Raw genomic sequence first — 25996 nt, 5'->3', positions numbered from 1 at the left:
AAAAAACAAACAAAAAACAAACAATCCAAAACAAAAGAACAAAAGACAAAAGCCTAAACACCACCATCTCCACAACACAAATCCTCAACAAGTCAAAAACACCACACATTTTTCACATACCTTTTCATAGTAAGTATTGGATAAAAATTTAAAAAGTAATTAATTCAATAGCAGACTCAAAAGAGTCAAAGGAAATTAAGATTATTAACCCATATTGTTGTGCATAACAACAGGCACAAAGATATGAATTAAATTCATCATAAAGCTTAATTTTGTATACTTGATTTGTCAGTACTATGTCTTGTACTTCAAAAGAAAGGGAAACAGCAGTATAAATCCATGAGCTTTGTCAAAGCAATTTCCAATAACTGTTTGTTCTTTAAATGAAGTATTCACTTCTTCAAGTAAATACTGATTTTTTCCCAGACTTCATTACACTTCAGAAGTCTGTTCTGTAGATTAAACTCCCATATTAGAAATACATTTTAAGTACAATCATACCTGAAACTATTATTTTAAAAGAAGAAATATCCAGTGAATTTCTAGAATTTCTACATGATCATATTTGCCAACTGCCATATAGATTATATCTGCATTTCTCATAGTTGTGTTTTTTTTTTTAAAGTCAATCATATCCCAGAAAATATAAAGTAGACAATTATACACCTATATTCACCTTTAAACTCATAAGTCTTAGACTGCTTAGCAAAATCTTCTTTAAAATGCTTTAACGCCAGAAAAAAGAAGCACGCACACAAAAGGCACGCTATTAATATAAGTTAGATAGATGCACAGCTAAGAACCCAGGAGCAACTATTCCATATCCTTCTAGTAAGAAACAATAATTAAGGTTTACACAAAAAGCATGAAAGAAAAAATATGAAGAGATATAAAGGGTATGAAGTCAAGGCGACTAAATTTCTATGATACCTGGGCAGTTTTCATTTGATGTATTAAACATCACTCCTAACATGTGAAACATAGACAGCGTAAGAATGAACTAAAACCAAATAGCTTTAGCAGGGCACTGAAGTTTCCCTCTATACTCAAGCATTGTGCAATTTTTTCATTTTCCATTGTTTAAGATTAGATATATGCAATCCAGGGGAATCCTTTGATTAGGATTGAAACGTTGTGAGGTCTGTGACAGCCTTGTTGGACAAAGGGTCCACCACACCTCAGCATAATACTTTGCCTTAAAATATCTTGTCCTATATGACTCAAAATGGATCACAAGACAGCCGTGGCTGTTGTGTGGACTTTGAAAACAAACATCTCTGTTTATAATTAGGAATTATGCAAATTAAAAAAAACAAATTCACTTTCCTTCCAAGGAACAGAGTCAGGCTGATGATGTTTAGTTATGTGATTTTACAGTGGTTCTGCTGGATAGCATACCATATTATATTCTCCCAGTCTCTACCCAATTTCTTTGAAGATGCTTAACTGTTCACATTTCCATATCAGCTCAAATTTTTGACAGCATTAAGGTACATAAAGAATCCTGTTCGTCATCTCTAGTTATATCAAAATCTCCTGTGATTTCCTGAAATGAACAAGATTTTTATGTGCTCTAAGTTATAAATATTCATTCAACAGTCTGTCAGATATCCAACTTCAAAAGACAACTGGCTTGGAGGCAAATAAACGTTAACTGTATATTTTTTCAGCTCCTCAGCACTTGAAGCTGTAGATCTGTACTTCCAAATACATTTTACTGATGTTCTTTTCCTTGTTCTTGAAATGAAGAAATAGGGAAAAAATGCAGAAGAGAAAGCTCAAGAAAGGTAACAGAATAGTTAGAATATGAAGACGCTGCTATATTAACAACAAACATTACCTGACCTAAAAGAGCTGGACTTGCAGTCCAGAAGGTCAACAGGACATTTAATGTATTCAATGTATTGGACTAAGCTGGCAAGTATGATGTAAAAACCAACAGGGACCTTTTTCCACAGGGAAACATTTCACTTAGAGACTGTTTTTCAGATATTCATCATAAACATGTTTACCTTTTAAAAGAAGTAGTAGTACAGAAATATAATTTTACTGGTAATTAAAAGCTGCTCAAAACATGGATATTTAACTTGCATCATGCTTAGATTACAGAAAAATAGAAAAAAATAAAATTATTTTTACCTTTTCTAGCTTTTTAGCCTCAATATGTCGCAGCACCTGTTCCCTCCAGTCATGAGGGACTTTACTTTTTCCTGTAGGGTCTAACAAAGAGTGCTCAGAGTTAACTCTTGGATTTGATCTCTTTGAAGGGCTAGTCCGAGAGTAATTAAAGTCACTAACTGACATAGTTCTTTCCGGTATTTCATTCACTGATGGACGAGCACTCTGTGGCCGAGGTACATTTGGACCATCAATGCTGTATGTCCTGGCAGAAAGAGGTCTCTGCTGCCCTGACATTACTGGTGGAGCTCTTCCCATTGAATGCAAATCTCTGTATGTTAAATAATCCCCTTCAGGAACCTGGGCCCGCCTTGAAGGTCCAGCATCACCAACATTTACAGAAGCAGTAGAAGATACACTGCTCTGTCTTTGAAGAGTGTGTCTTGTTGCTCCAGGGAGCAGTCTATCATTTGGTGGAACAGCCCACATGTCTATATGTCTACCAGCCATTCGCTGATGAGTGCTATATGCAGCAGTGGCACGGACATTGTTATGGTTGGAGAAATTCATATTGGCAGAATGTTTTAAATAGCTAGGTGCCTCTGTGCTGTCAGACCTCAGCAGACGTGAAGGAGGTAAGCTGCTTTGTTCTACTTGGGTGCTTTGTTTCTGGGGCCACAAGGTGTCTTTTGCTGTTGTACTGCTGCTGTACTGAATATTATACTGGGGAGTGGAAAACATCTGTGAACCACCTGGCACTGATCCTCTCACTACATTAGCACCTTCGGGATTGTGATTTGAGTCCAACTTGAATGGAGTTTTTGTAGATGATATTAAATCAGATGATGATGATGATCCAGGAAAAACTTGTAAAGGCTGATCATATAGAAGAGTAGCAGATTTACTCCTGACTATGTTTTTCCCATCTGCATTACCAGATAAAGATTTTACCACTGAGTTTGGCTGTGGAGATCCACTGTCACTGACAATACCATAGACTTTCAGACCACCAGGGTCCATACTGGTGATGCTGTGAGACTTCATCACAGTACTACTTCTCTGTGGTGACAGATCTTCAGTGCTCCGCGAAACAGACAGCTCAGTGGAAGAGTTGCCATCAACTGTAGTGCTTCTCAGTAGTTCATCTTTACTGGGAGACTGTACTGATTCTTCAGGATGTCCATTTACTTTATTTGTAGGATACCTATTTCCATTTTCCAAGTGCTCACCTTCTTTCATAACATTATTCATCAAGCCCTTTACTGACACTACTTCCTGTGGTTTTACTCTTTCTATGGGAACTGGCACTGCCTCTTCACTAACCAGTTTATTGATATTCATGTTTATTTGGTCTAATTTGTGAGTCTCCTCTGTAGGACTAGTTAGATCCACACCTTTTCCTATCAGACCTATTCTTTCTTCAATGCTCAGTTCATATTCAGACAGATTTGTAACTTTCTCCTGCACATTTATTTCTTCTTCTGCAGTAATGTTCATTTCACCTCCATTTTGCAAAAGATTATTCAAATTTTCATCTTCTCTCCTGCAAGAAAAGATGACTCATAAACAATATTCAAGAAAATTTAGAAGAACTGGTGTGCAACACAGCCACGCTGTGCACACAATGCAGGACAAAGACCAATTTACAAATAAATTTATGATTTGCTATCTTACCATTACAAAATTATGTTATTCAGAGAGTTTGCTTTGCTGGTTAGCATCATGTTCTGATTTCAGACAGTATATGGGAATTGTTAGGTTAGGGGCTGAACCAATGATTGAGCACCTGTTGAAGGGACACAACCAGCCCTGGGAGGACAGGTGGAAGCAATTCACTTGTGCAACCAGAAGGGGTGAACCCTGACTCCATCCCTCCCTAACCACATTTAAGGGCTGGTAGCACAAATGAAGGATCTCTACTTGGATACTACCTTCTTTCGAGTGTTTAGCAAGCTCTGGTCCTTGGAAAGGGGTAAGCAATTCGTTATTATTGCATTGCAACCTCTTCCTTTCTTGAGTGATCTAAAACTGCTTTAAGGCAGATGTATCTGCTATCATCTATCCTTACATAAGGCTTCTTAACTTCCACAGGAATAATTAAGGGTAGTTCAAAAATGTTAAAAAGTATAAAGCAACTGTAACTTAAATTTCTTATAAACCATCTCCAAGCTCCAAGACAACTGAAGCAAAATTCTTGCTTTCATTGACACACATACAAAAAAAAAAATCAGAAATCTTTAAGTGCATTCTTCAAAAGATCCTAAAAGCTTTTTAATAATTATGTTAGCAATCAAATGGATCTTCAATATTTTCAACATTATGCAAATAAAAATAGAGCTTTTAAAATATTATACTGGAAGTATTTTGCAGGGATAGCAGAAATTAAGGATGAAATTATTATACCCTGTTATAACAAGAGATAGAATCATATCTTTCATACTAAAATTGGTCTCCAAACTTGTCCTGTTTCTTTTTTCATTGCTTTTTTCTTGAAACACTATTTAATTACTTAACATTATTTTGAAATATTAAGACTATTTAATGAATAATTAAATGAATGGACATGTAATTTGAAAGACTGAATAATGTTTTTCTATTATACTTGCTTAGTTTGATACGGTGTTTTACAAACCTGATCTTGGATAAAACAGCAGCATGTGTTTCTTTGTCTGGTGAACAGAGAGAAATATCTTGGCTGCTATCAGTATTTAAGGAAACAGAATCTGACATTCGAGAAGGAGAAGAACAGTTGCTGTTATTTTGATTACTGTTCTGGGTAGCTTCATCTGATAAGGAATCAGCATCTTTTGAATCATCTGTAACAAAAAACAATGCCAATTTTGACACAAATCTGTTTAACAGCCATTTAACATGTTTAAATCACAGTGTTTAGAAATCATACATTGTTCCACAATGATCCTTACTATCTTATATATTAATTTCCAGTAATACTTTTACAGTCTTTTTATAAATTCACAGAAGACTGCTGGCAATAGTTTCTATTACTTTTGAAATATTTGGTTGAACATAAACAGTACTCACCTGTTAAATCTAAATTTGCCAAGTTTCCTTGGCATAAACTAGTGTTGCAATATTTATTATTTCCCAAACATATCCATCAAATGATATTTTTACAATTTTACTTCTACAATAACCCCAAAGTTTTCAGTTGCATTACTCTATTAGCTGCAATGAAAACTAAGTACGCTGCTTCAAATATAGGATTTTTAAAGCTTACACATTTCTTGCTTTTTAACATTAAATCATTGTTAAATAGCAATTTAGTGCACCAAACAGTATGGAAAGAATTAGATCACGGAAGATGTATATAGTTTTACAACTGTAAAAATAAGAAAGAAAAATGTTCTTCTGCATGGTTGGACGCAATACATTCCCATACTTCACAGATCACACAGGACATTTTCAGAATTACTTGTCTTGATTAATGTATGCACATTTAAAAACTGTATCTGTACAAAAATAATTGATATGCAAGACTCTAAGAGAGCCGTGATTCTGACATGAGCAAACATAAGCGTACAAATCAAAACTTATTTTTTGCTTCTAGACACAGATATGGGTGCTAAAAGCATACTTCTTGAGAAACTAATTTTTAGCTACAGAGATGAGAGAAGTTTTGACTTTTCAGCCAGGTCTAAGAGCCGAAAGACAACGTTAATAAATACAAGTTTTTTCACAGAATCATAAAGTGGATGGAATTGGAAAAAAAACCTGGAGGTCACCTCTTTCCAACTTCCCCACCATAAACAGAGTTGCCATCCAACAGCTCAGGTTGCCAAAAGCTCCATCCAACCTAGCCTTGAATGCTTCCAGTTACAGGGCAACTTCTCTGAGCAAACTAATCTATAAACTCTGATAAAAGAATTTGCTTATCCATTTCAAATGCTCAGCAGACTCTTCTGGCTGCCTCAGTGGCTTTTCCTTCATCCATCCTCAAAAAAATCTTATTCTCTTACATACAACAGCCAGAAGAGCATTTTTTTTTCCTGGAAAGTACTGGACTGGGGACATTATACGGAACAAAATACACTTCGCTCTCAGACTTAAAAATTTAGTTTTCTCCAATGGAAATGGTTACCCAGATTGAAATTATCTTCCAGAGAAGTAACATAAGCCTTAGTATCTTAGTTAACAAAAACAATGATCAGATGTTTCTTTTGAGAGGAAAGAATAATAATAAAAGAGTAAGGTAATTCTGAAAAAAAACCCAAAAACTTGGAACAAGTTTATTCTTAAGACTTAGGAAGAGAGCACAGCTTCTCTGAGAAATTTAAAGAAGTGACATTGCTGCCAACAGCAGCAGAAATAATCAACAAAATGTGGGAGAAGAAGCAAGTATGGAACATTTCCAACACAAATATCATTTTCTGCAATTCTCTATTGAGAGAGTACTCAAGCTAACAGTTCTCAAAACCACAAAACATTTTTCTTCCCCTTTGACTTTAAACTGATTAACAAAATGGGAATGACAACACAGCTTTCTCAATCATACGCAAGATACAACAGGATTCTTTCCTCTATTCGTAGAATCAAAAGAATATACCAAGTTGGAAGAGTACCACAAGCATCACAAAGTCCAACTCCTGGCTCCACATGAGAACACCCAAAATTCAAATCCTATGTCTGAGAGCATTGTCCAAATGCCTCTTGAACCCTGGCAGCCTGGGCCATGAATGCTGCATGGGGATCCTGTTTCAATGCCCATCCATTCCCTGGATGAACTTGTTCCTAATCCCCAACCTGACCCTCCCCTGACACAGCTCCATGCCCTTCCCTCAGATCCAATTGCTGTGACCAGAAAGAAGAGATAGGCACCCGCTCCTCTACTCTTCTCATGAAGAAGCAGTAAGCCACCATGAGGCCTCGTCCTTCTTTGGGCTGAACCTCATACATCTTAACTTCTAGACTCTTTTCCATCTTTGTTGCCCTCTTTAGGACATTATTATTGTTTTATACCCTTCTAATACTGTGGGTACACAACTGTACACAGGACTCAAAGTGAGGCTGCACAGTGCAGAGCAAAGCAGGACAATCCCTTCCTTTCACACGGTGGAAATGCTGGCCCTGGTGCACCACAGGGTTCAGTTGGCCCTTTACGCTGTCTGGCATACTGAGGACCCAGATTCAACTTGACATCAACCACAAACCCAGACACATTTCTGTGGGGCTGCTCTCCAGCTTCCTGTCCCCCAGTCTGTATGTTAATGTATTTCAAAGTAGCCATTGTTTTTATCCACCACAATACTTACCAGTTTCAACTGTGAGCGTTAGCCACAAGAATTTTCTCCCTACAATGGCAAACAATATCTCTGTAGTTGTCCCATGCTGCCTCACCTTGCTTCCAGTGGCCATACACTTTCTTTTTCTGCCTAAGTTCAAGAAGACAGTTCCTGCTAAACTAAGCCAGCCTTCTGCCTTGCTTGTTTGATTTCCAGCATTTGGAATGGCCTGCTCTTGTGCTCTTAGGACGTAATGCTTAAAACGTGACCTGCACTGACAGACCCCACTGTTGCCAAAAGCAATCCCCCAAAGGACTTCACCAACTAGTTCTCTGAGCAGTATCAGGCCTGCTCTTCTTGCATCCAGGGTAGTTTTCCACCTTTCACTCAACTTCTTCATCATCACTATGACCAAGATGGCTTCCAATCAAGACTTCTCCCACGAGACTCTCTGTTTACAACAAATTAATTGCTGAACTAGAGAACTGGTCATCTTTCCGTTAACAGACACATGTAACCACTTTTTACATAATTTAAATGGGAAAACTAGGCATTTTGACTCAAGGAATTATTAGAATCACACAGTACTTCTTTTTATAATATCTAACCTTTTTTACTGTTGCTAAGAGCTACCACTTTTGGTTGGTTGATGGAAGTTTCTATCAGCGGTGGTCGCATTTCTGCCATTTTCATCTCTTCATCAGAAGAGAGTTCTTCTGACTCCTGCTAAAGGAAAAAACAGTTTTATATAGAAAGCATTTTATATAAATGGTTAAAGGTTAAGTAAAAAAGATTATCTAAATCATCACTCTATCTAATAAACAGTGAAGGTAAACAGTAGTGAAGTAACACAGAACTAACATAGCAACTGCGTAGTGCAAATCCAATGAATTTAGTAACTTTTACCACCGAATTATCTTTAAGGTGCAGCACATACACATTTGCTTTGTTTGTGATGAACTCAATGGGAATGATGGTTAAATTGGTGATAACTTCAGCTTAGGTTTTCATTTTGAAATTTACACTGGGGTAAACTTTCAAATGGAAGAGAAGATATTTAACTTTTAAATGATGCTGAATAGATCTAGGCTAGAAATCACTAGATCCTAACCATCAGATGGATCTCAGTGCAGTTCTGAAAGAGATAAACTGACAAAGCTGCCTGCAAGAACAGCCATGCAATAGATTCAGAATTCTACTGCCTGGCCCGTATGCTCCTGTCATCTTCAAGAATACAATTTTTTTTTTCAATCATATTCTCTGTAATGAAAAAAATATCTTTACAAAATACAGTACCATCAATTCCATGGGGCTAACTACCTGGACTACAGTAGAGGACAGTAAAACGGAGTGAGAAGTAGCAAACATGTTGTGTGATCAACTTTATAACAATCCTGTTCCTCTGTAATAAGAACAGATAACCTCTTCGCTCTCTCTGCCATATTGCCCTTCCCCTACAGTGTGACATCTAACAAGTGTAATTAACATTGAAAGGAAAAGCTTTTATGCATATAAAGTTAGGTGGATTGAGACAAAGTTACTAGCAAGTTACTATAAGGAAGGAATTTAGTATCCACTGTTCACTACGTACTACTGCCTGATTTCCTTACTGGTTTAAAGAATGCCGCTGCTAGACAACTAGGGTTTTTTTTATGGGGTTGTGGGTTTTTTTGTTGTTGTTGGTTTTTTTTGTTTTGTTTTGTTTTTTGTTTTGGCAACAGTGTTTTTGAACTGCAGAGAACTGTCAGAATCAGTGTTTTCAGAAAGCATATAATAGAAGGAACATGCAAGGGGGGGAAAAGACCCAGCAACAGCCATAATGGCTTGCCATAAAGTCTCTTAATCACATGATAAATGAAAGCTCCAGTGCTTGCCCAACACACACAAAAAATAATCAGTTCATGAAACTACTAGAAAAAAACAAAAAGCATTTTACATGTTGTGATTGACAAGTAATTGACTGACAAGCTCCAAAATGTTATTAATGCTGAAACATGTTCTAAATTAAAAAAATATATACATTTGTCACAGATGTACAAAGAGTTCAGAAACTGTCTGACTTCTGTAATACAAGTCATATTTAAGATATCTTACTACTAAATACATATGAAAACATATTTTTAAGCCCACTTGTTATTTGAAATGAACAGCTATGATTACTTGTACACTCAAGATTTTGCTTGTTCCTACTGACAAGATATTTTGACATTTCAGTGACAGTCACAATCAAGTATTTACCAATGTGCTGAAAATCAAGTGGAAATCGGAAAATTCTGTTTAAGACAGTATCTTTTCCAGAGCTTAGTACTTAGATCAATTTTTGAGCTTGGTTTATTTTTCTTTAAATACCTTCAGTTTCATTATGAGCTTTTTGTTATATTTTTTAACTTGCACTTATAATATGGGTAAAGTGAGAATAATATTGCATTACAAACCCTTCTGTACAAACAGTGCTTGTGGGTAGAATTTTTCTGCTTTTGTGAACATAAATTTTCATTTCTCTTAGAAACAAGTCTGATGACCAGCACAACCCTTTGACTGCTATAATGTTCATCACAATGCCTCACCTCAAGCGTGTCTTCATGGTTAACAATTGTTTTTGTGTTCTGCAAGGTTTTAACAAGTGCAGCCATCTGCGAATTTGCAGTGCAGTGCTCAGCTTCTGGTTCAGTAGGCTTCTGCACAGAGCTTCCTGCTGAATACTGCTTTCTCTCATCAGCCTTATTCTTCATTGGAACAATTTCGGAAGTCTACAGGATTAAGAACATTTGTACAGAAAAACATTTTGAAACCCTTTTCAGTAACATGATATTAAGAATTAACATTACATATCATGGGAAACTATGAAATAGAAGATGTTTGAAATGAGCAAGTATGAAATACATGAGGTAGAAAGAAACCTCTTTACACTGTTCAGTTGTACTCCTCACCCTTTTCCAATTGGTTTCACCCTCATCTCTACCGGGGTCAATTCAAATCATTAAACTTTCAGTTAAAATTTAAAAAAAAAAGCCAAGAGTATCTACAATAAGCCAAGCGAGCAAAGACATGCCAAACAGTTCTACCACCTATTACACTACATCTTCATTTTCAGTGTTAAGAGGAAAATTGCTACTACCAAGCAGACATTTATTGCAGATTTCTTCATGGTGAGGGTACAGAACACTAGAACAGGCTGCCCAGAGAAGGTCTGCAAGGTCTCTTTCATCATAGACATTCAAAACTCGCTTGGATGTGTCCCTGTGTGACCTGATCTAAGTGCTCCTGCTCCGACAGGGGGATTGGACTAGATGATTTTTTCAAGGTCTCTTCCAAACCCTGACATTCTGTGATTCTTAAGATGATGAAGAGGTAAGCCCTGCTCTTTAATGCAGAGCATTAATGAGGAGAGAGAAGAACTAAAAAGATTTAATGACAATCTAGATATTTGGAAGTCTCAGTGAACTCAGAAGATAATATTGTATCTAACCTTTACCCCCACATCTTTTACAGAAACTGTCTGGCTTTCTCGTTTTGATTCCTTGGCAACATCTTCAGTAGACTCTTCATCCTTTAGCCTATGTACAATTGTCTGGACCGTTTTGACCATATTCTTCAGCTCATCAGGATATGGAGTTGGATACCTCTTCAGATTGCCCTCCTGTGTAATAAAAAAGTAATATTCTAATTTTAATTAAAAGTTGTAATTAAAGTATCGAGCTTTAAAATAGACAACGGATTTAGACAAAACACTCAGAGCAAAACCCAGAATCTCCACTTTGCTGTTTGAATCTACCTAGATTAACATAATTTTAGAAAACCCAGCAAAATTACAAATCAATTATTTTTGCTTTAAATTTGTCTGTTGATACCAAGCAGGAAAAGCAATGACAACTGTAATACATTTAAATAAAAATCAGAATTAACCATTATTTCCCAACAATTCTTCTCCTGTACCAGCACCGGTCCAGCAATTTAATAATTATGTGCTCCCTTTTAATGATGAGGAAAAAAAAAATTCAATTTGATGCTCTTAAACTAATAAATGAAGTCTTTATTTCTTCAGCAAAGCTAAGTCCGCAGTCAAAGGAATAAAAAGGATGGGAATCAGGAATGTGAATGGGAAGAAGAGAGAAAGAGAGAGGGAGAGAGAGAGAGAGAGAAACATCAGTAGTAAAATTAAATTAAATAGAGAAATACCAGTAGTAAAAAATTAAATACTAACCCGAGGTGGTGCCTCTCTCTCATCTTTGTCTTCATCACACTCAAATGCCACCTGAGCACGCTGTTTCCTCTGTTCTTCCCACAAAGATGGATTAAAGCTTTCATTGTCAGATATGAACATAACTAAAGAATAAAAACAAACACTTATAAGAATAAGGTACATTACACAAAATAAAAGTCCTCTTTTTTCTTCTTTTTCCTGGATGGCATTTTTTTATTTATACTTGAAAAGCTAACAAATTAATGATGCTGTAAATTGAAAAAGAAATCCTTACCATCCTCAGTCCTCGGCTGCTGTGGGAACATGTAATTTGTAAGCACAGTTTTCTGTGTGTCAGGGTCAGCTTCTTTTTGAAGGGGGATAAGTGGTTTAGACTAAGAAGGAAATCAAAGAAAAATACATTAAGAAAACATATGCATGTACAAAGTAAAGATTATCTCCATAACTTAAAGAATGCAAGGCAGAGCAGTTTTCCTTTACCCTCTAAATAATTTTCAGAGAATGAAGTTGTTAACATATATCAATAGATGACTTTCTTGGGAATGGTAAAAACAAATTCAAGAGAATAAACTGGGTATTAAAAAAAATAACCCTATTTTTGCAAGAACTTATTATTGTCCCAAAGTAAGCTGATCTGGGGTACACCAATACACTTAGTCATTTACATCTCTGGGCAGCCATATAAAGTAAAATTATGTACTTTTTTTTTTTAAATATTGATATCAGACTGATACCTCCCACTCTTTAGAAATCTTTCAGTATACCACGCTTGAGATCAAAGAATTTCTGGAAGCCCTGCAAACCTTAGTGCCATACAGGAAATTGGTAGAGTATAGAGGAATAAAAGAAGTAACACAAATTACTTCTCAATAGCTTGAAATATGCTACAAAGCCACAAAGCTCAAAGGTAGGGCAAGCAACCTAGCATAAAAAGTTTATGCAGATTTTCTACAGCGGTGCAATCACAGCACACCACTGCATACATGTAAATACTAACAACTTATCAAATACCACATTTCTTGCTTAAGAGATAACAACTAAGAAATTCTGACATCTGTTAAATTGTGTTTTGTATAAAAGCTTTGCCAGATAAGCTCTAAGGTAAGGAAGACCTAGTGTTTATTTTGAGGGAATGGACAAAATGTCAGGGAAGTATTTATGCACATACAAAGCACTTAATATTCAAAAGATCACTTATCAATTCAATTAGGAATAAAGTTAAGCATCTATCTATAATTTTTCTCCTGGACTATTTCACCTGATTGTCCGATAGCCACATGGCAGTGAGCTGTTGCAGTTTTGTAAAGGTAAACGGCAAATTCTTCAGCCTGCAAATTACAATAAAAGTTTATGAAAACACACTTAACTGTCAAGTCGTAGTATTGATAAAGGGCCTTTTTTTAAAACACGCATTTCTGCCTACTTTAGCAAAAATGAGACAAGGCAAACTGAATTTATCTCATGTCAATGACCTGAACACAATTTTTAAGACAACCATTAGCATTGCATATAAATCAATTACTGAACTTAAGATCAACACTATTTATTTTTATACTTTAATTAGAAGAATCCTCAGCAATTTTACCCTTCAGTATACACAGGCACTAAAATTAAGAAATAAGGGTCACACCTAAAATTGTGTTTTTTGATTCTTTTCTTTTTTTTTAAGTTGTGAATAAAATCAGGCTTAGGGTAGAGTACAAAGAAACTAGATTTGAAGAACAGAAGGGAGAGTTCAAATTTATCTCTCCTAATACATTTCAATTTTGCAAATTGACGAATCCAAAAAGACATTTTGCCAGTTTTTACTGACCAGCTCTTTCCTCCTTCTTCCCCAGCACGTGCATTTTATCATACACTGCGACACTTCTGTTTTGTGTCCCCTATATGCAGTACAGGAAGCTATTAATGTTTTAGCTACAAATCAAATGCAAATTTTAAGAGGATACTTGAATTCCCTTGAAAAATACATACTAATACCTACTGGCATATCTAAGCCATATGTCAGTCCATGTACTTAAATCAAACATATGCCTAATTCAAAGAAACACAGCTTCATAAAGTGGAAAAACAGTAAATGAAATACATGCATTGCAGTCAGATTATCAACTGTGGGATATAATGATATGTAGCATAGAACATTCAGAAAATGGCTAAACTTACATCCGGGTGATAGATACCAGTTACACTAAAATACACTCAATGCTATTGCATTTTACATGATTTTTACTTGAATTATATGCTCACAAACCTATTGTCACTCAGGTTGATGACCTTCAGTTTCTGCATGTCACCCATTTCTTCAGGGAGAAATTCAAGTTTATTTGAATGCAGAAACAATACCGTTACATACTTCCAATTTCCAATCTGAAAAAAGAATCCAGAGAATTAATTCACCTTCACAGCTCTAAATATACAATCTATTATTACTTTAAAATAACCAGTCTACAGCTATCTTCCTTGTTAAATATAATTACATTTTTTCTTATATATTATCCCTTTAGTTCTAACAGAATTGGTACTGATTTCTACTACTAGCTTCAAAAACTTTTCAGATTTATTTGTATATTTGTAAACATTGTCATTAAATATACATAAAATGTACTCAAGAATGATTAATCTGTTGTCCAAATAAAATACGTATCAACTATGCAGTTTAATACCCAGGAAAATACTTTGTTTTTCAGTTTTATAACTAAATACATACCTCTGGTGGTAGCTGTGTTAAGAAGTTATGGTCTGCGGCAAATGTCCTTATGTTAGATAGTTGCCCAACAGATGAAGGCAATGTTTCAATCTCATTGAAACTGCAGTCCAGTTCTTCTACTGATACTAACCTGAAAAAAGTAATACTCTGCTCTAGAGTTTGATTCATCCAACATTAACTGAATGCTTTAAGTTTAAATTACATTGATACCAGTATCAATTGCAAATGAAATTCAGAATGAAACACCGAAACCCAACTAAAACTCAAATCCAAGAAAACTCATTTACTTATTGCCTAAATTCTTATTTTTTCTTAATCTTGTTACTGTCATCAGAGAAGAGCTTTCAGAGGCGGTCAAGGAACTGAAAACAATCAGAATAGGACAAATAGCTAAATAGACAAATAGCTATAGTTAAGAAACAGTGAACGTTAAGCCCTGTTGCAGAGAAGTATTTTGTAAATTCTAGCAATACTTAACTTACATCAGCTACAATAGGAGAAAATACATTGGAACAAATATCCATGTTCTGTTTAGCACTTAATTCTGAACCACTTATTTTTGTCATCGTTTGGGACTTTTAAATTAAATTGCTGAACATGAAAGTATACATTTAAAAAATCCTGCTAATAAACAAGTGAAAGATAATTGTGCATGCTTAAATTGTGCATGCTTAGATTTACTATTTCCAGGCCTTTCTATACCAGTTTTATCATCTGCAACATTTAGCATGGCCAGTTCCTATGATAAAGGCAAGACTGCTTTCAGGCAGCTGCATACCTTTGTAACCATGTTGTTTCCTTTCAGATTCTATAGATTGGTGGCTACATTAATGAGTGAGAAACATAAGTTTCAATACATATTTAAATATGTAGAACACATGCTGAGAACCAGAAAATAGATATGAAACATTTGCTGCCAGTTTCATTATTACATTAATATATAGAAGGAAATAAATCAATTACAGAAATTTAAACCATTCAACAGAAGAACTATTGTTACAGAAATGATTACAGAAAAGCAGTCTGGCATTTTATTTAGGTGAAATACATACCCTCCTATGGAGTCTGGCAAATAAATTAACTGATTTTCATCAATTTTAAGAGTTGTTACCTTCTTCAGGGAACCTGTAGGAAAAAACCAAACAACTAAATAAATAAAAAATTAAAAACAACAATGGAGTTCATTAAATTTAGTTTTAATCCTGTACTGGGGGGGGGAAATATATATTCTGTATTCCCTGAAATTCCTGTAGTGCTATGTATTTACTAAAAAAAACTAAGGTGATCTTACAGAATTAATCTGCCAGCTTACTACAAACTAGTCATAGGAAATACTTGTTTTTTTAAGCTCCGTTACTGTTGACAATTACTTATCAATTATGTTTTATTCAGCTTTATCCAAAACTGGAACTTCAAACCACTTGACATGTAGGCCTAAAATATTATTTATATATTTTTAAGTGTTCTGTTCCTAAACCATAAACTTTTTAATTCATGAATTAATTGAAAATACAAACCAATAGTCTCTGGCAGTTGCTGAAGTGAATTACTGGATAACAATAGGTCTTGTAGGCTTTCACAACCTGAAATACCTTCTTCAACAATTTCGATGTTGTTTTTAGAAACATCCAGGTAGGTCAGTTGTTTCAAAGTACCTATGAACTAAAAACAATAGAAAATAATATATTAGGAAGTGCATAATCTAAACAGAGGAGACAGAAGTTCTGTCTGCAAACATCTCTGAAACGTAATACCGGAGGAAAAGAGAAAACTTATTTACAGTGGTAAAACAATTTTATGCAGAATATCCTAACTTTATGATATTTTCTGCTAATACATATGCTTAACATGTTGCTACATACACAAACACACCACAGTCATTCTGCAGATTTCTTTGAAGTCAGTTTTAAATGCAACTGTATGATCAGTTACCATGGATAGAGATAGAAGCTTTAGAACAGACTTAACACAGATGTAGACAGTGTAACAAAAGGAGATAATACCACCCATGTTAGGTTTCCTAACGCTTAAGTTTGCATTTTGTATAAAGTTGCATTCTACATAACCTCAAAAGCAGTAACAGTGAACCAGTACAAATTACACTGATAAAAAACACTGAAGTAAATCTTGTATTACATTTACATATGAAGATTTATACGCACAAGTGTTTAAAATCTTTACAAGGGAGAGAATGCAGTCGCTTTCACATATAAGTTTCACTTTATTATGAAGTAGGAGAATTCAACGTATACTCAACTCTTCTCAATGAATAATTAGCTGAAGTGAAGAAAGACAGTACAGAGGACTACTGATCAGACAAGAAAGCCTCATGTCAAAGACTGCTAATGATTTTAAGTCTGAAAATACACCAGCTGCTTCCCAAATTTCCAACACTGCTTTACTAGAACACAAACACAGGTTCACTAGTACTTCAGTCACATGTCACCAAGGACCCTAAGCAACTGAGAGATGTCAGAATGTTTTCTCAGAAATTTGTACACACAGCAGAGAATCCTCAGCTGACATTTGCTTTACAGCCTCTGCCAGTAAAAAGTCAAAAAGCCACAAGATATTTACCCTGTATATTCTCATTTACTCTTTAAGGCAAAAACTCCTCTTTGGAAGGACTAGACAGCCCTAAGTTTGAATTGAGATTTGATCTCGATTTTAACCCCTTTCTTGATTTGGAACATGATTTTAAATGACAGAACTTTCGATGAAGAAGAAGCTGCATACAAAAACTATCATGATCAGTGACAACTTCTAAGTAGGTTAGTTAAGCCTTAAGCAGCATTTATCCTATTGGCTTTAAGTAACATTAAAATTATACAGCAACTTCAATATATATGCTGTTAAAGCAAATACAACTGTAAATTAGAATAATAATGTCTAAAACAAAAAAAGGGGACTTACTCCTGGAATAAGTGTTAATCTATTACCATCCATCCAAAACTCCTTTAACCCACTCAGTTGCTCAAGCACTTCAGGCTGTAAAGAGAAACCATTTTTAAAAATAGTCATTTAAAAAATACTGAAAGGCAAAAAAACTTCAGTGATTCATATATTGCAATTAACATAAGTAATGTCTTACTGCATACATTTATTTCATTTGTTGATAAAAAAAAACAGGTGATTTACTTTTTGAAATATAAATATATACCAGATATACAAAACATGATGAAAACTTGATCATTCTACTAAAGTCTTCATAGAACTAAAATCTGAATAGAAAGTATTATCTTTTACAGTCACTGCTATTTTTCAGCTAGAGCATACAAGAAGTTCATCTTGCATGCAATTCTCTTTCTCCTGAAGGAGGTCTAAAAATCCTTAAGTTCTATCAGTCCAGAAGAGCTCTTTTTCAGAAATGACAAAGCTGACAAAATAATGGCCTAGAAAACTGGGAAACAAATGCTGCATCTGCACATTACCAGCAAACCATTTAATTCATAAAATGAAGTACCAGATACAGTCCCATTACAACTTATTGTATCTGAGAAAGACCACTGCATAGGAAAGCATATACAGCATGGGTGTTTACCATTTAAATCTCCCTCCTGAGAAAGTAATACAAAGCATGTTGTACTGCATTGTAACAACTACAACCAAGTTAAATATAGAACTCCATTTATTTATATTGTAAGTCCACTCATCACTATATGCATTTCTGCAGTCTTGACACCCAATAACTAATTTTCCAAGAGAAAACGTCTTTTTTAAAATAAGTAAATAAATAAATAAATAACTGTGAATGAAGACTACATTTTAGACAGATCTTGATGAAAACAAACAAACAAATAAACCACATTTCTAGCCCTTTTTATAATTTTACCAAAGGATCCTAATGAAGTAAGTTATCAGTAGTTGACCCTTGCAAATTAAAGGTTGGGAGACATGAAGTAGTCAGAAAGAAGTATATACAAATAGGTGCTTTCATTGGCTTTACTTCCTGGCTATTACAGCATAACATAGGCCTGTGTATGTTAATTTCAGGCTCTCACAGGCATATCTACACTATAATGAGCATATGGCAGTAGCGTTCATTACTGTAATACCAGCGAACACTTCCTCAAATACATTTCTGTATCTAACAAGCCACACATCTAGGCAAGTGCTCCTCTGTTTATGATCTGTGGTTAATGAAGTATCCACTGGTAGCGCACAGAGGTTTGACTACATATGGTAGGTCAGTACATTTCACTATTCTTCTATTTCAGTTCCCTTATATGGGAAAGTACTCAGAGAAGCAGACAGATGTCAAATGAAAAATCCTGACCACATATATTGTGGGTTGTGTTTCTTCACTTTGTTTCTTTTCTTTCAATAATATTCAAACCTAAAAAATCTGAATCCAAACAGCTTACAGCCACTAAAAAGACAAGTCATGCACAGCTTTCATAGAACTGCAACACTATACAAGATAAAAAAAATAAGTGTTTAGAATTCATTATAAGTCAAGTCATTACTCTTATAATTCGTAGGTATATTACCATTAACATTTAGTCTCACTATGTCACAGTGTTTTGTTTTCAAACACATACTAATATGCAAAAGGAAACGCACAATTTTAGAAACAGACCCCATACAGAAGCATAAGGTATCAATAATATTTGCTCAGTAGCAGAATCCTTGAGACAATTTTTACATTTTCCTAATGATTACAAATTCATTATTTAATAAAGATGTTTATAGAACAATCAAAGCTCTATTTAGATAAAACTCACCACTTCTGTGAATTCATTACTTCCTAGGTCCAGTCTTTCCAGTTGGGTTAGTCTGGACATGGTTCTACACAGGAAAGGGATTACCAAGAGTCAGAATTAATAAAATAAAATCTTCCTGTATTCATCCAAACATATTATTTGAATCAGTATTAAGTAGTGATGCTGTTCTATAAATAGATTAGTATCTACATAAGATAAAATTTGTATATGGTTCAACTAACCATACATTAATGATCATGCTGTGATTGCTATACAAAGAGTAATTAATCTATGGATTAGTTTACAATAATCAAAGATCACTAGAGTTATCTTTATGATAAAGATTAATTCAGTCAAGTCTGTCTTCAACTGCCTCAGTTTTTCACCTGTTGTTAAAATCATCACAGCTATCCCCGAAAAAAGATCACTTCCTAATGATTAACAAAAACAGACAAGGCCACTGTTGAATCACAGTAACAATGAACACTGTTTCATTTTACATTGAATCAACTTTGTCAGCATCCTGGAACACAGAATGGAATCCTAATTATTCTTCTAGTCCTAAAACTAGAGACAAGATTACTAAACAGGATTTCATGATACATCATTACCTCTTAAACCATTTGATAGCAAAGACTAAATCAATGACTGAGACAAGGCAAGATTTCTTCTTTTGACCATGTTTTGGCAAAATTTTCCCTCCAACTATATTTACTTCAAGTCCCAATAGAGAGTATCTACTCAAAATTACTATACAAATTATTTCTATTTACTTAATGGAAATTAGTTGTGCTTATTCCATTCCACTTTAATACATTAAGACTGGATGTTGTGTTGAGGGACATGGTTTAGTGGGAGCTATTGGGTAATAGGTGAATGGTTGGACTGGATGATCTTTTAGGTCTTTTCCAACCTTGGTGATTCTATGATTCTATGATTAGATTGTTTACCACAGAGCCAGAAGAGAACATATCTTGCATAAAGTTGTCACTATAATAAAAAACTTTATTGACTCTAGGCCTTTTTTTTTTTGCCAAAATCTCTCATCCAACAAACATATTCACTCAACTATAAAACACATAAACATGCTTGTAAGATGCCTTCCTCACTACTTGCCTAATTTATAGTACTTTCAGCTATGTTACAGCAACCTTTTCTTAAAATAGCATCTACTTGCTTTCCCATATTGTTTAGTACGTTGGCATTAATTACCTATTTTGATTACCAGATTTATAAGTGCTTTATGATTTAATGTTAAATTATATGCATTTTTAACTCAGCAAGAAGACTGGTTGATTTGCTAAGTGTTTATCTAAATACATCCCCCTCCTTATAAATCCAAAAGAAACTGTCAGTACAAACACATTAAAAAGGAGAGGACAGGAAAACAAGAAAACAGTATTTGTTTTCCATAGCAAAAATATTGGCATATACTGCTGCATCTCATTATTAAAAAGTGTTTTATACATTACTTAAAGCATGTTCCTTTCAGAACACAGTTTTTAAACCTAGCTAATTTATAATTGTCTATCAGTTTTTATTCTGACGTAACAACTGAAGCAGGATACAGATGACTTCACTGGTTAAAACAACTGAGTCCCACTGTACATTACATAAATAATAAATTATTTTAGTGCCTCACTGTAGGAAAATACATAATTATATGTGTATAGTAGCCTCCAAAGCTTTAATTCTCTCTTAATTGAACCAGAAAAGTAGAAGAAGAGAATAATAAAGGCAGCAGCTCAGCAGGTATTGTAGGGCATTAAAGATATGTTGCAGAGGACATCCTCATGACAGCTACTGTTCAGTTTTCCAGCGAGAATGGAACCCTAAACACAATGAAGTCAAGAAAAAACCTCCCAGTGGGTTTAAGAGAAGTTGCATAAATCAGAGTGACTTCTGTAAACTACTCTTTTAAAAAATACTGCACATAATTCATGTGCGATAGTGTTAATTGTGCCAATTCAAGTCAGTAATTTTGTAAACAAAACTTATATTAGTTATATTAGTTTCTCCACTGAGAGCAATTTCATCTACATAGTTACTATCCCAAATTAAATGTTGTTATTTCTTTCTGTCAAAAATTAGTGTCATCAGAAAGAAGGAAGGAGAGCACTTCTGTGACATTAATGGGTATAATGCCTGAAAAAATTACTTTCACATGCTCTGATACTATATACTTCATTCCAAATTTATGTTTCAGCATTTTTAAATCAGCAGACATGGTATGATATCTAAACAGACAAAGAGAGAATTTGAATGGAACATAGTTTAGTTCCATTTTAGGTTAGGAAAACTGGCTGTTGTACTTGAACGGCTTAAAAGTCACATCTTAGCCTACTCATATAAGTTTCTGCTAACATGTGCGCTGAATAGAGACCATACAACAGTTAGCACCTTCTCTCACAATCCCAGTTTCCCCAGCTGCTTCTCAGAGAGTAATGTTAAAACACTGTGTGCAAAAAAAACCATCTCCAGATACCTAAGACTCATCCTGAAAAGATCACATTCTGACTTAACAGAGGATCAAAATTCTACAGAGCTAGACATGGACAGAAACTTTAAAATATAAACACATGGGAGGGAGGGGAAGAAAATCAGGCAAACTTCTGAGTATGAAGACCAATCAGTCTGCTGGGATAATTAGCTTCAGCAGTTATGAAGGGAAAGTTTCTTTTAAGAAGTTACTCTAGTTACTTAGCTACAAATTTTAAGTTGCAGTCTGCTTTTTTGTATGTATTAATTTATTAGCATACCTACAGTAGAAACCCTCCAAAGCGTTTCATATGAATTTCACACATACTTACTTTGGCAAAATTTTTAACTGGTTTTCTCTAAGTTCCAATATCTGGAGTTTAGTTAATCTGTAACAAAAAAAAAAAAAAAAAATAACAAATTCACACACTCTGTATTACCATAAAAAAAATCTCAGAACTTGTTCATATTGCTAAGCTTACATTTTAAAAGAGATCAACAAGTTTTAAATATTTTCCCATAAGAATACAAATATGTTTTATACAGAAACCTGCATGTTATTTTAAATGCATTTATTCATTAAGTTTTGGTTCTTGCATAATGGCAAACAAACTGGATCTTGCTCACTTTCCTGCATCTCAAACACAGTTCCTTCCCCTCAGCCTACAGTTTTTTAAGCATTTCATTGGATTCATTAGCATGTGCTGTCCTCATATAAAGTATTTGTGAAATAAAAGGAGAAAGGCAGCATCATTCTGCAAAAGTTATGATGATAAATTTCTCATACAGGCAATTTATCAAATCACTTCATCTGAAAGGCCTCAATTAGTGGAATACCTGTGGTTTTCCAAAAGGTAAAACCAACTTTTAAATTTGTATTGGATCTCCTTTCATACTATGTCTTTAGCCAGCTTCTTAATCCTTTTGATATTTCTGCCAGGAGGTAATTTGACCTTTCTCTGAGTAAATCCTTGGTGCAATATAAATAACCTCTAAATCACAAACTGAATTGCTTGGCCCAGATAAGTTCAAGGTAGACTCGACATTAAAGCAACATACTGTCCCCAGCGGATTTTTGTTTGCATTAGGACAGAAGTGTTTCTCTGTTAAGGAAAACAAAAAAAACTTGAATTTGGTTTAAAAAAGACAAGCTCATAAAGACAAGAACTATACACAGATTGCCAGGGCAAAACAAGATAGTAAGCTCCAGGACTGAAAAAGGAGCTGGGTGAACAGACCAGTCTTTCCTGAAGGCACAGAAGTATGTCTTAAAGACACAGATGAAAACTTAGTAAGGTGTGATAATTATTTTTTAAGTAAAAATACAAACCTGAAAAAAATATTTGCTTTTTCTCAAGACATTCTCTCATTTTTGTATGCCTTGAAAGTAGCAGTCCCACAGATAACCTAAGAATGCAAATGTTACCTTGAAATAGAACAGAACTTGATCAAGTCCAGCATGGCAAGCAATAGCTGCCAGCTGGTAGCAACTGCTGGAGAGGAACCTCCTCCCTGAAAGCTTTCCAGAGAAAAATGAAACCTGTAATAAGACTGGAAGAATACTCGACAGTGGGTATCTAAAACAGGAGAATTAAATCTCCTTCCTCTTTGAATAACAGGATATTGCCCCAACTGTGTTAATATTACTGTGGCTGCAAAAGCAACCCAAAACAAAATGGCATTTGAATCCTGTTCAGACTTGGCCTACAGGGGACTGCACAAGCATCCACATTTTGAAAGCGCTGGAGACCTGATTTTGCACTACTCTACATTAAAAAATACATTTTCTGTGTTTTAAAACACATTGGTTTCCAAGGAGTTATATCCTTCCTTTAACAAGAGATAATATATAAATATAAAAAAGTGAAAACAGAACAGTTAAAAAGCAAAGCAAGTGGAAGATATTTCTTACACTAGCTCAAAAGCTCATAGAAGCTACTAAGCTATTTGCTTTGCCTAGAACAAAAGTGGAAAGGACAACTTCCTAGCTTTCAAGTAAGTTATAAAAGGTTTTCAAGATCATGAAGTTTAACCGTCAACCTGACCTACTGATTCCCATCACTAAACTACGTCCCTTGCTGCCACATCTTGTAAATACCTTCAGGGATGGAGACTCCACCACTTCCCTAGTCAGCCTGTTCCAATATTTGAGTGCCCTTTTCATGAATAAATTTTTCCCAACATCAAATCTAAACTTCCTTAGCACAACTTAGGTCTATTTCCTTGTGCCCTACCACTTGTCACCTGGAAAAATTTTGGGAAGGCTTCCATAATCAAACACTACATTAGGCCCCCATAGGTGCTTTGCTTTGATGACAGGGAAAATAGCTAGTTTTCAGTATTTCCTCACAACACATGTATGTAGTCAAATTTCTTAGTTGAAAACAGGAAAAGCATTCATATGCTAAGCTATAAATAGGTACACTCACACATCACTGATTTTTGCCAGAACTCATGGTACAACACTTTTAATAAGCGAATTGTGTGAGCTTAAAAGACTGCCTTTGGCGACAGAAAGGTTCACAACTTTGCTTCAACCTTATTTCATATTTATGTCCTACTCTCTCTTCAGCTAAGCTTAAGAGTCTGGAGATACAAACATCTAATTTGTTATGTATAGAGCAAAGGCTACTAGCTAAATATTTTCAGTCTCTTCAGGTTGGGAAATACAGGCTGTGCCTAAAACAGCAATTTTCTTGCAGTAATTAACCAGAAATATTGGCCCCAAGTAGTTGCCATTTCTTCCATTATTACTAGGGCTTAATTCAAGTTTAATGTAATAACATACAACAAATACTTAGCCTAGCTGCTCTTTAATTTGCTCGTGTATGGACCCATGCAAAGCACCTGAATTCTTGCTACGAGACTGAAAAAATCAATATTTAGATTGGAAAATAAGTCATAATGGCAGAATACATATTTTCTGTTCCATCCAATCACAAAAATTTGTCATACTTAGAAGAAAATAATCTCTCAGCTGTGAAAATATGTACCCGCAAATACTCATATAACACCTAAGCACAAAGCAATAGGAGAGTATTATTCAAGTGTACCTAGTGTAATGGACTAGTAGCAGCTTTACTAATGCAGAAATACACTTCTAAAATCATAACTAATAATGAAACAGGACTCAAATGCATGCCAAACATAAAAAAACTATAGGATGCATAAGTTTGCAAACTTACTTAGGTGTAACTCAATCAAGTTCTCAGTTCAATCTCCACTATATATTTAATTTAAAAAGATATCCCAGATCAGTCACTACTTAAAATACCTGGCGCTGCAAATTGTTGAGAAACAAGATTAAAAGGAAAATCATAACAAAATCCCTTTTAAAGCTATCATGTGCAGTGAGCTTCAGGTTTAAATTACTCTGCTTATAGATTTGCATATCTGAATCTAAATATACATATGGTATATATAGATATGTAACATAAGTTTTCTTTGGTACATGCAGATTTCAGAATACTGTGCATTGACACGGAGGCTAACTCTGGGACTCAAGCTGCTATTAATATATTCAAAATAGAATTTGGAAGTGGAAAAAAACACTACCATCTCAGAATTCCAAATGAAATGCCCCATCTAATCTACTGATTTTTAAGAAGCCTAAGAGCCTTGACAAGTATCACTAAAGAACAGCAAGGAATGCTCATAAAGAAGGGGGAAAGAAAGTGGATATCCTTGCCCTCAATACAATGCAAAGCTTGAGCACTAGCCCTGAAAGAGAATAAAATGAAGGTGAATGTTGCAAAAGCTGCATAAATATACCAGAAGTAAACTGCATTAAATGGTTTTCTTTCCTAAGCATCAAGATAAAAATTACCAATTTGTATTCAAAGACCCATTTTGGGTCCATCCTGTTCAGTACTTTCCAACAGAAAAGGAGGGGCAAAAATGATTAGTCTAAAAAGACAGTCACAGTACAATAGAATACTAGAATATTAGGGAAAAAACTGCATAATCTTAAGGAATGGGAGAAAAAAAAAAGGTGGACAAGATGCCATGGTACCAAATGTTAAAGTTATTATTTCCTTGTAAGGTAATCACTCATTTTTAACTGAACTGTCCAATGCATAAGTTGATCATGTGGTGGGAAGCCACACTCAGCAGCTGCAGAAGGCACGAGAGGAACACTAGAGTGTAATCACTAATATTTCCAAGAGAAACAAGAAAATAATCATGACACTGTACAAGCCATTAAGAGATCTCAATTTGAATTCTAAATATAGTTACATATGTCGTAGTCCTCCATCATTACACAAACACATAAAAATAATTAAAACTGAAACTAGTTCCAAGATCTACTAATATAATAAAGCACAAAGAAAAGCCAGTCATACCAGAGAGAAAAACAATTTAGACCATTTGTCTACAAATGATAAAGTATATGATCTGTTTACATGGCACAGGATGTAGAAGGAATCAGAATGACTTGTCTTAGTTTGACTCCAATTTTTGTAGAACATAGCTCAGCTTCAGAGTACCTTAAGAAAGGATATGGTTGAGGAAGAGAAGAACGTAACTGATGTGACAAAAAAAAACC

The 25996-nt window shown here is 34.8% G+C and overlaps 1 protein-coding gene across 1 annotated transcript in view; it reads right to left on the bottom strand.

The window, feature by feature from the left end:
- Nucleotides 1–17: 17 nt before the first annotated feature.
- Nucleotides 18–25996, bottom strand: part of ERBIN (erbb2 interacting protein) — a 33962-nt gene continuing 7983 nt past the window's right edge. The window contains exons 6-20 of the mRNA XM_031557257.1: nt 21783–21881; nt 18994–19057; nt 17183–17257; nt 15787–15931; nt 15322–15394; nt 14270–14399; nt 13814–13929; nt 12821–12890; nt 11837–11936; nt 11563–11684; nt 10828–10998; nt 9926–10108; nt 7967–8084; nt 4751–4934; nt 18–3661 (exon numbers count right to left, since the gene is read on the bottom strand). Coding sequence (XP_031413117.1) covers nt 2104–3661; nt 4751–4934; nt 7967–8084; nt 9926–10108; nt 10828–10998; nt 11563–11684; nt 11837–11936; nt 12821–12890; nt 13814–13929; nt 14270–14399; nt 15322–15394; nt 15787–15931; nt 17183–17257; nt 18994–19057; nt 21783–21881 — 3208 coding nt within the window. The 3' untranslated portion in view covers nt 18–2103. The remainder of the gene's footprint in view (nt 3662–4750; nt 4935–7966; nt 8085–9925; nt 10109–10827; nt 10999–11562; nt 11685–11836; nt 11937–12820; nt 12891–13813; nt 13930–14269; nt 14400–15321; nt 15395–15786; nt 15932–17182; nt 17258–18993; nt 19058–21782; nt 21882–25996) is intronic.

The sequence above is a fragment of the Meleagris gallopavo genome, chromosome Z (assembly GCF_000146605.3).
Source record: "Meleagris gallopavo isolate NT-WF06-2002-E0010 breed Aviagen turkey brand Nicholas breeding stock chromosome Z, Turkey_5.1, whole genome shotgun sequence".
NCBI lineage: Eukaryota > Metazoa > Chordata > Aves > Galliformes > Phasianidae > Meleagris > Meleagris gallopavo.
The sequence above is the reverse complement of the archived record's forward strand: the minus strand, read 5'-3'. Positions and strand labels throughout refer to the sequence as shown.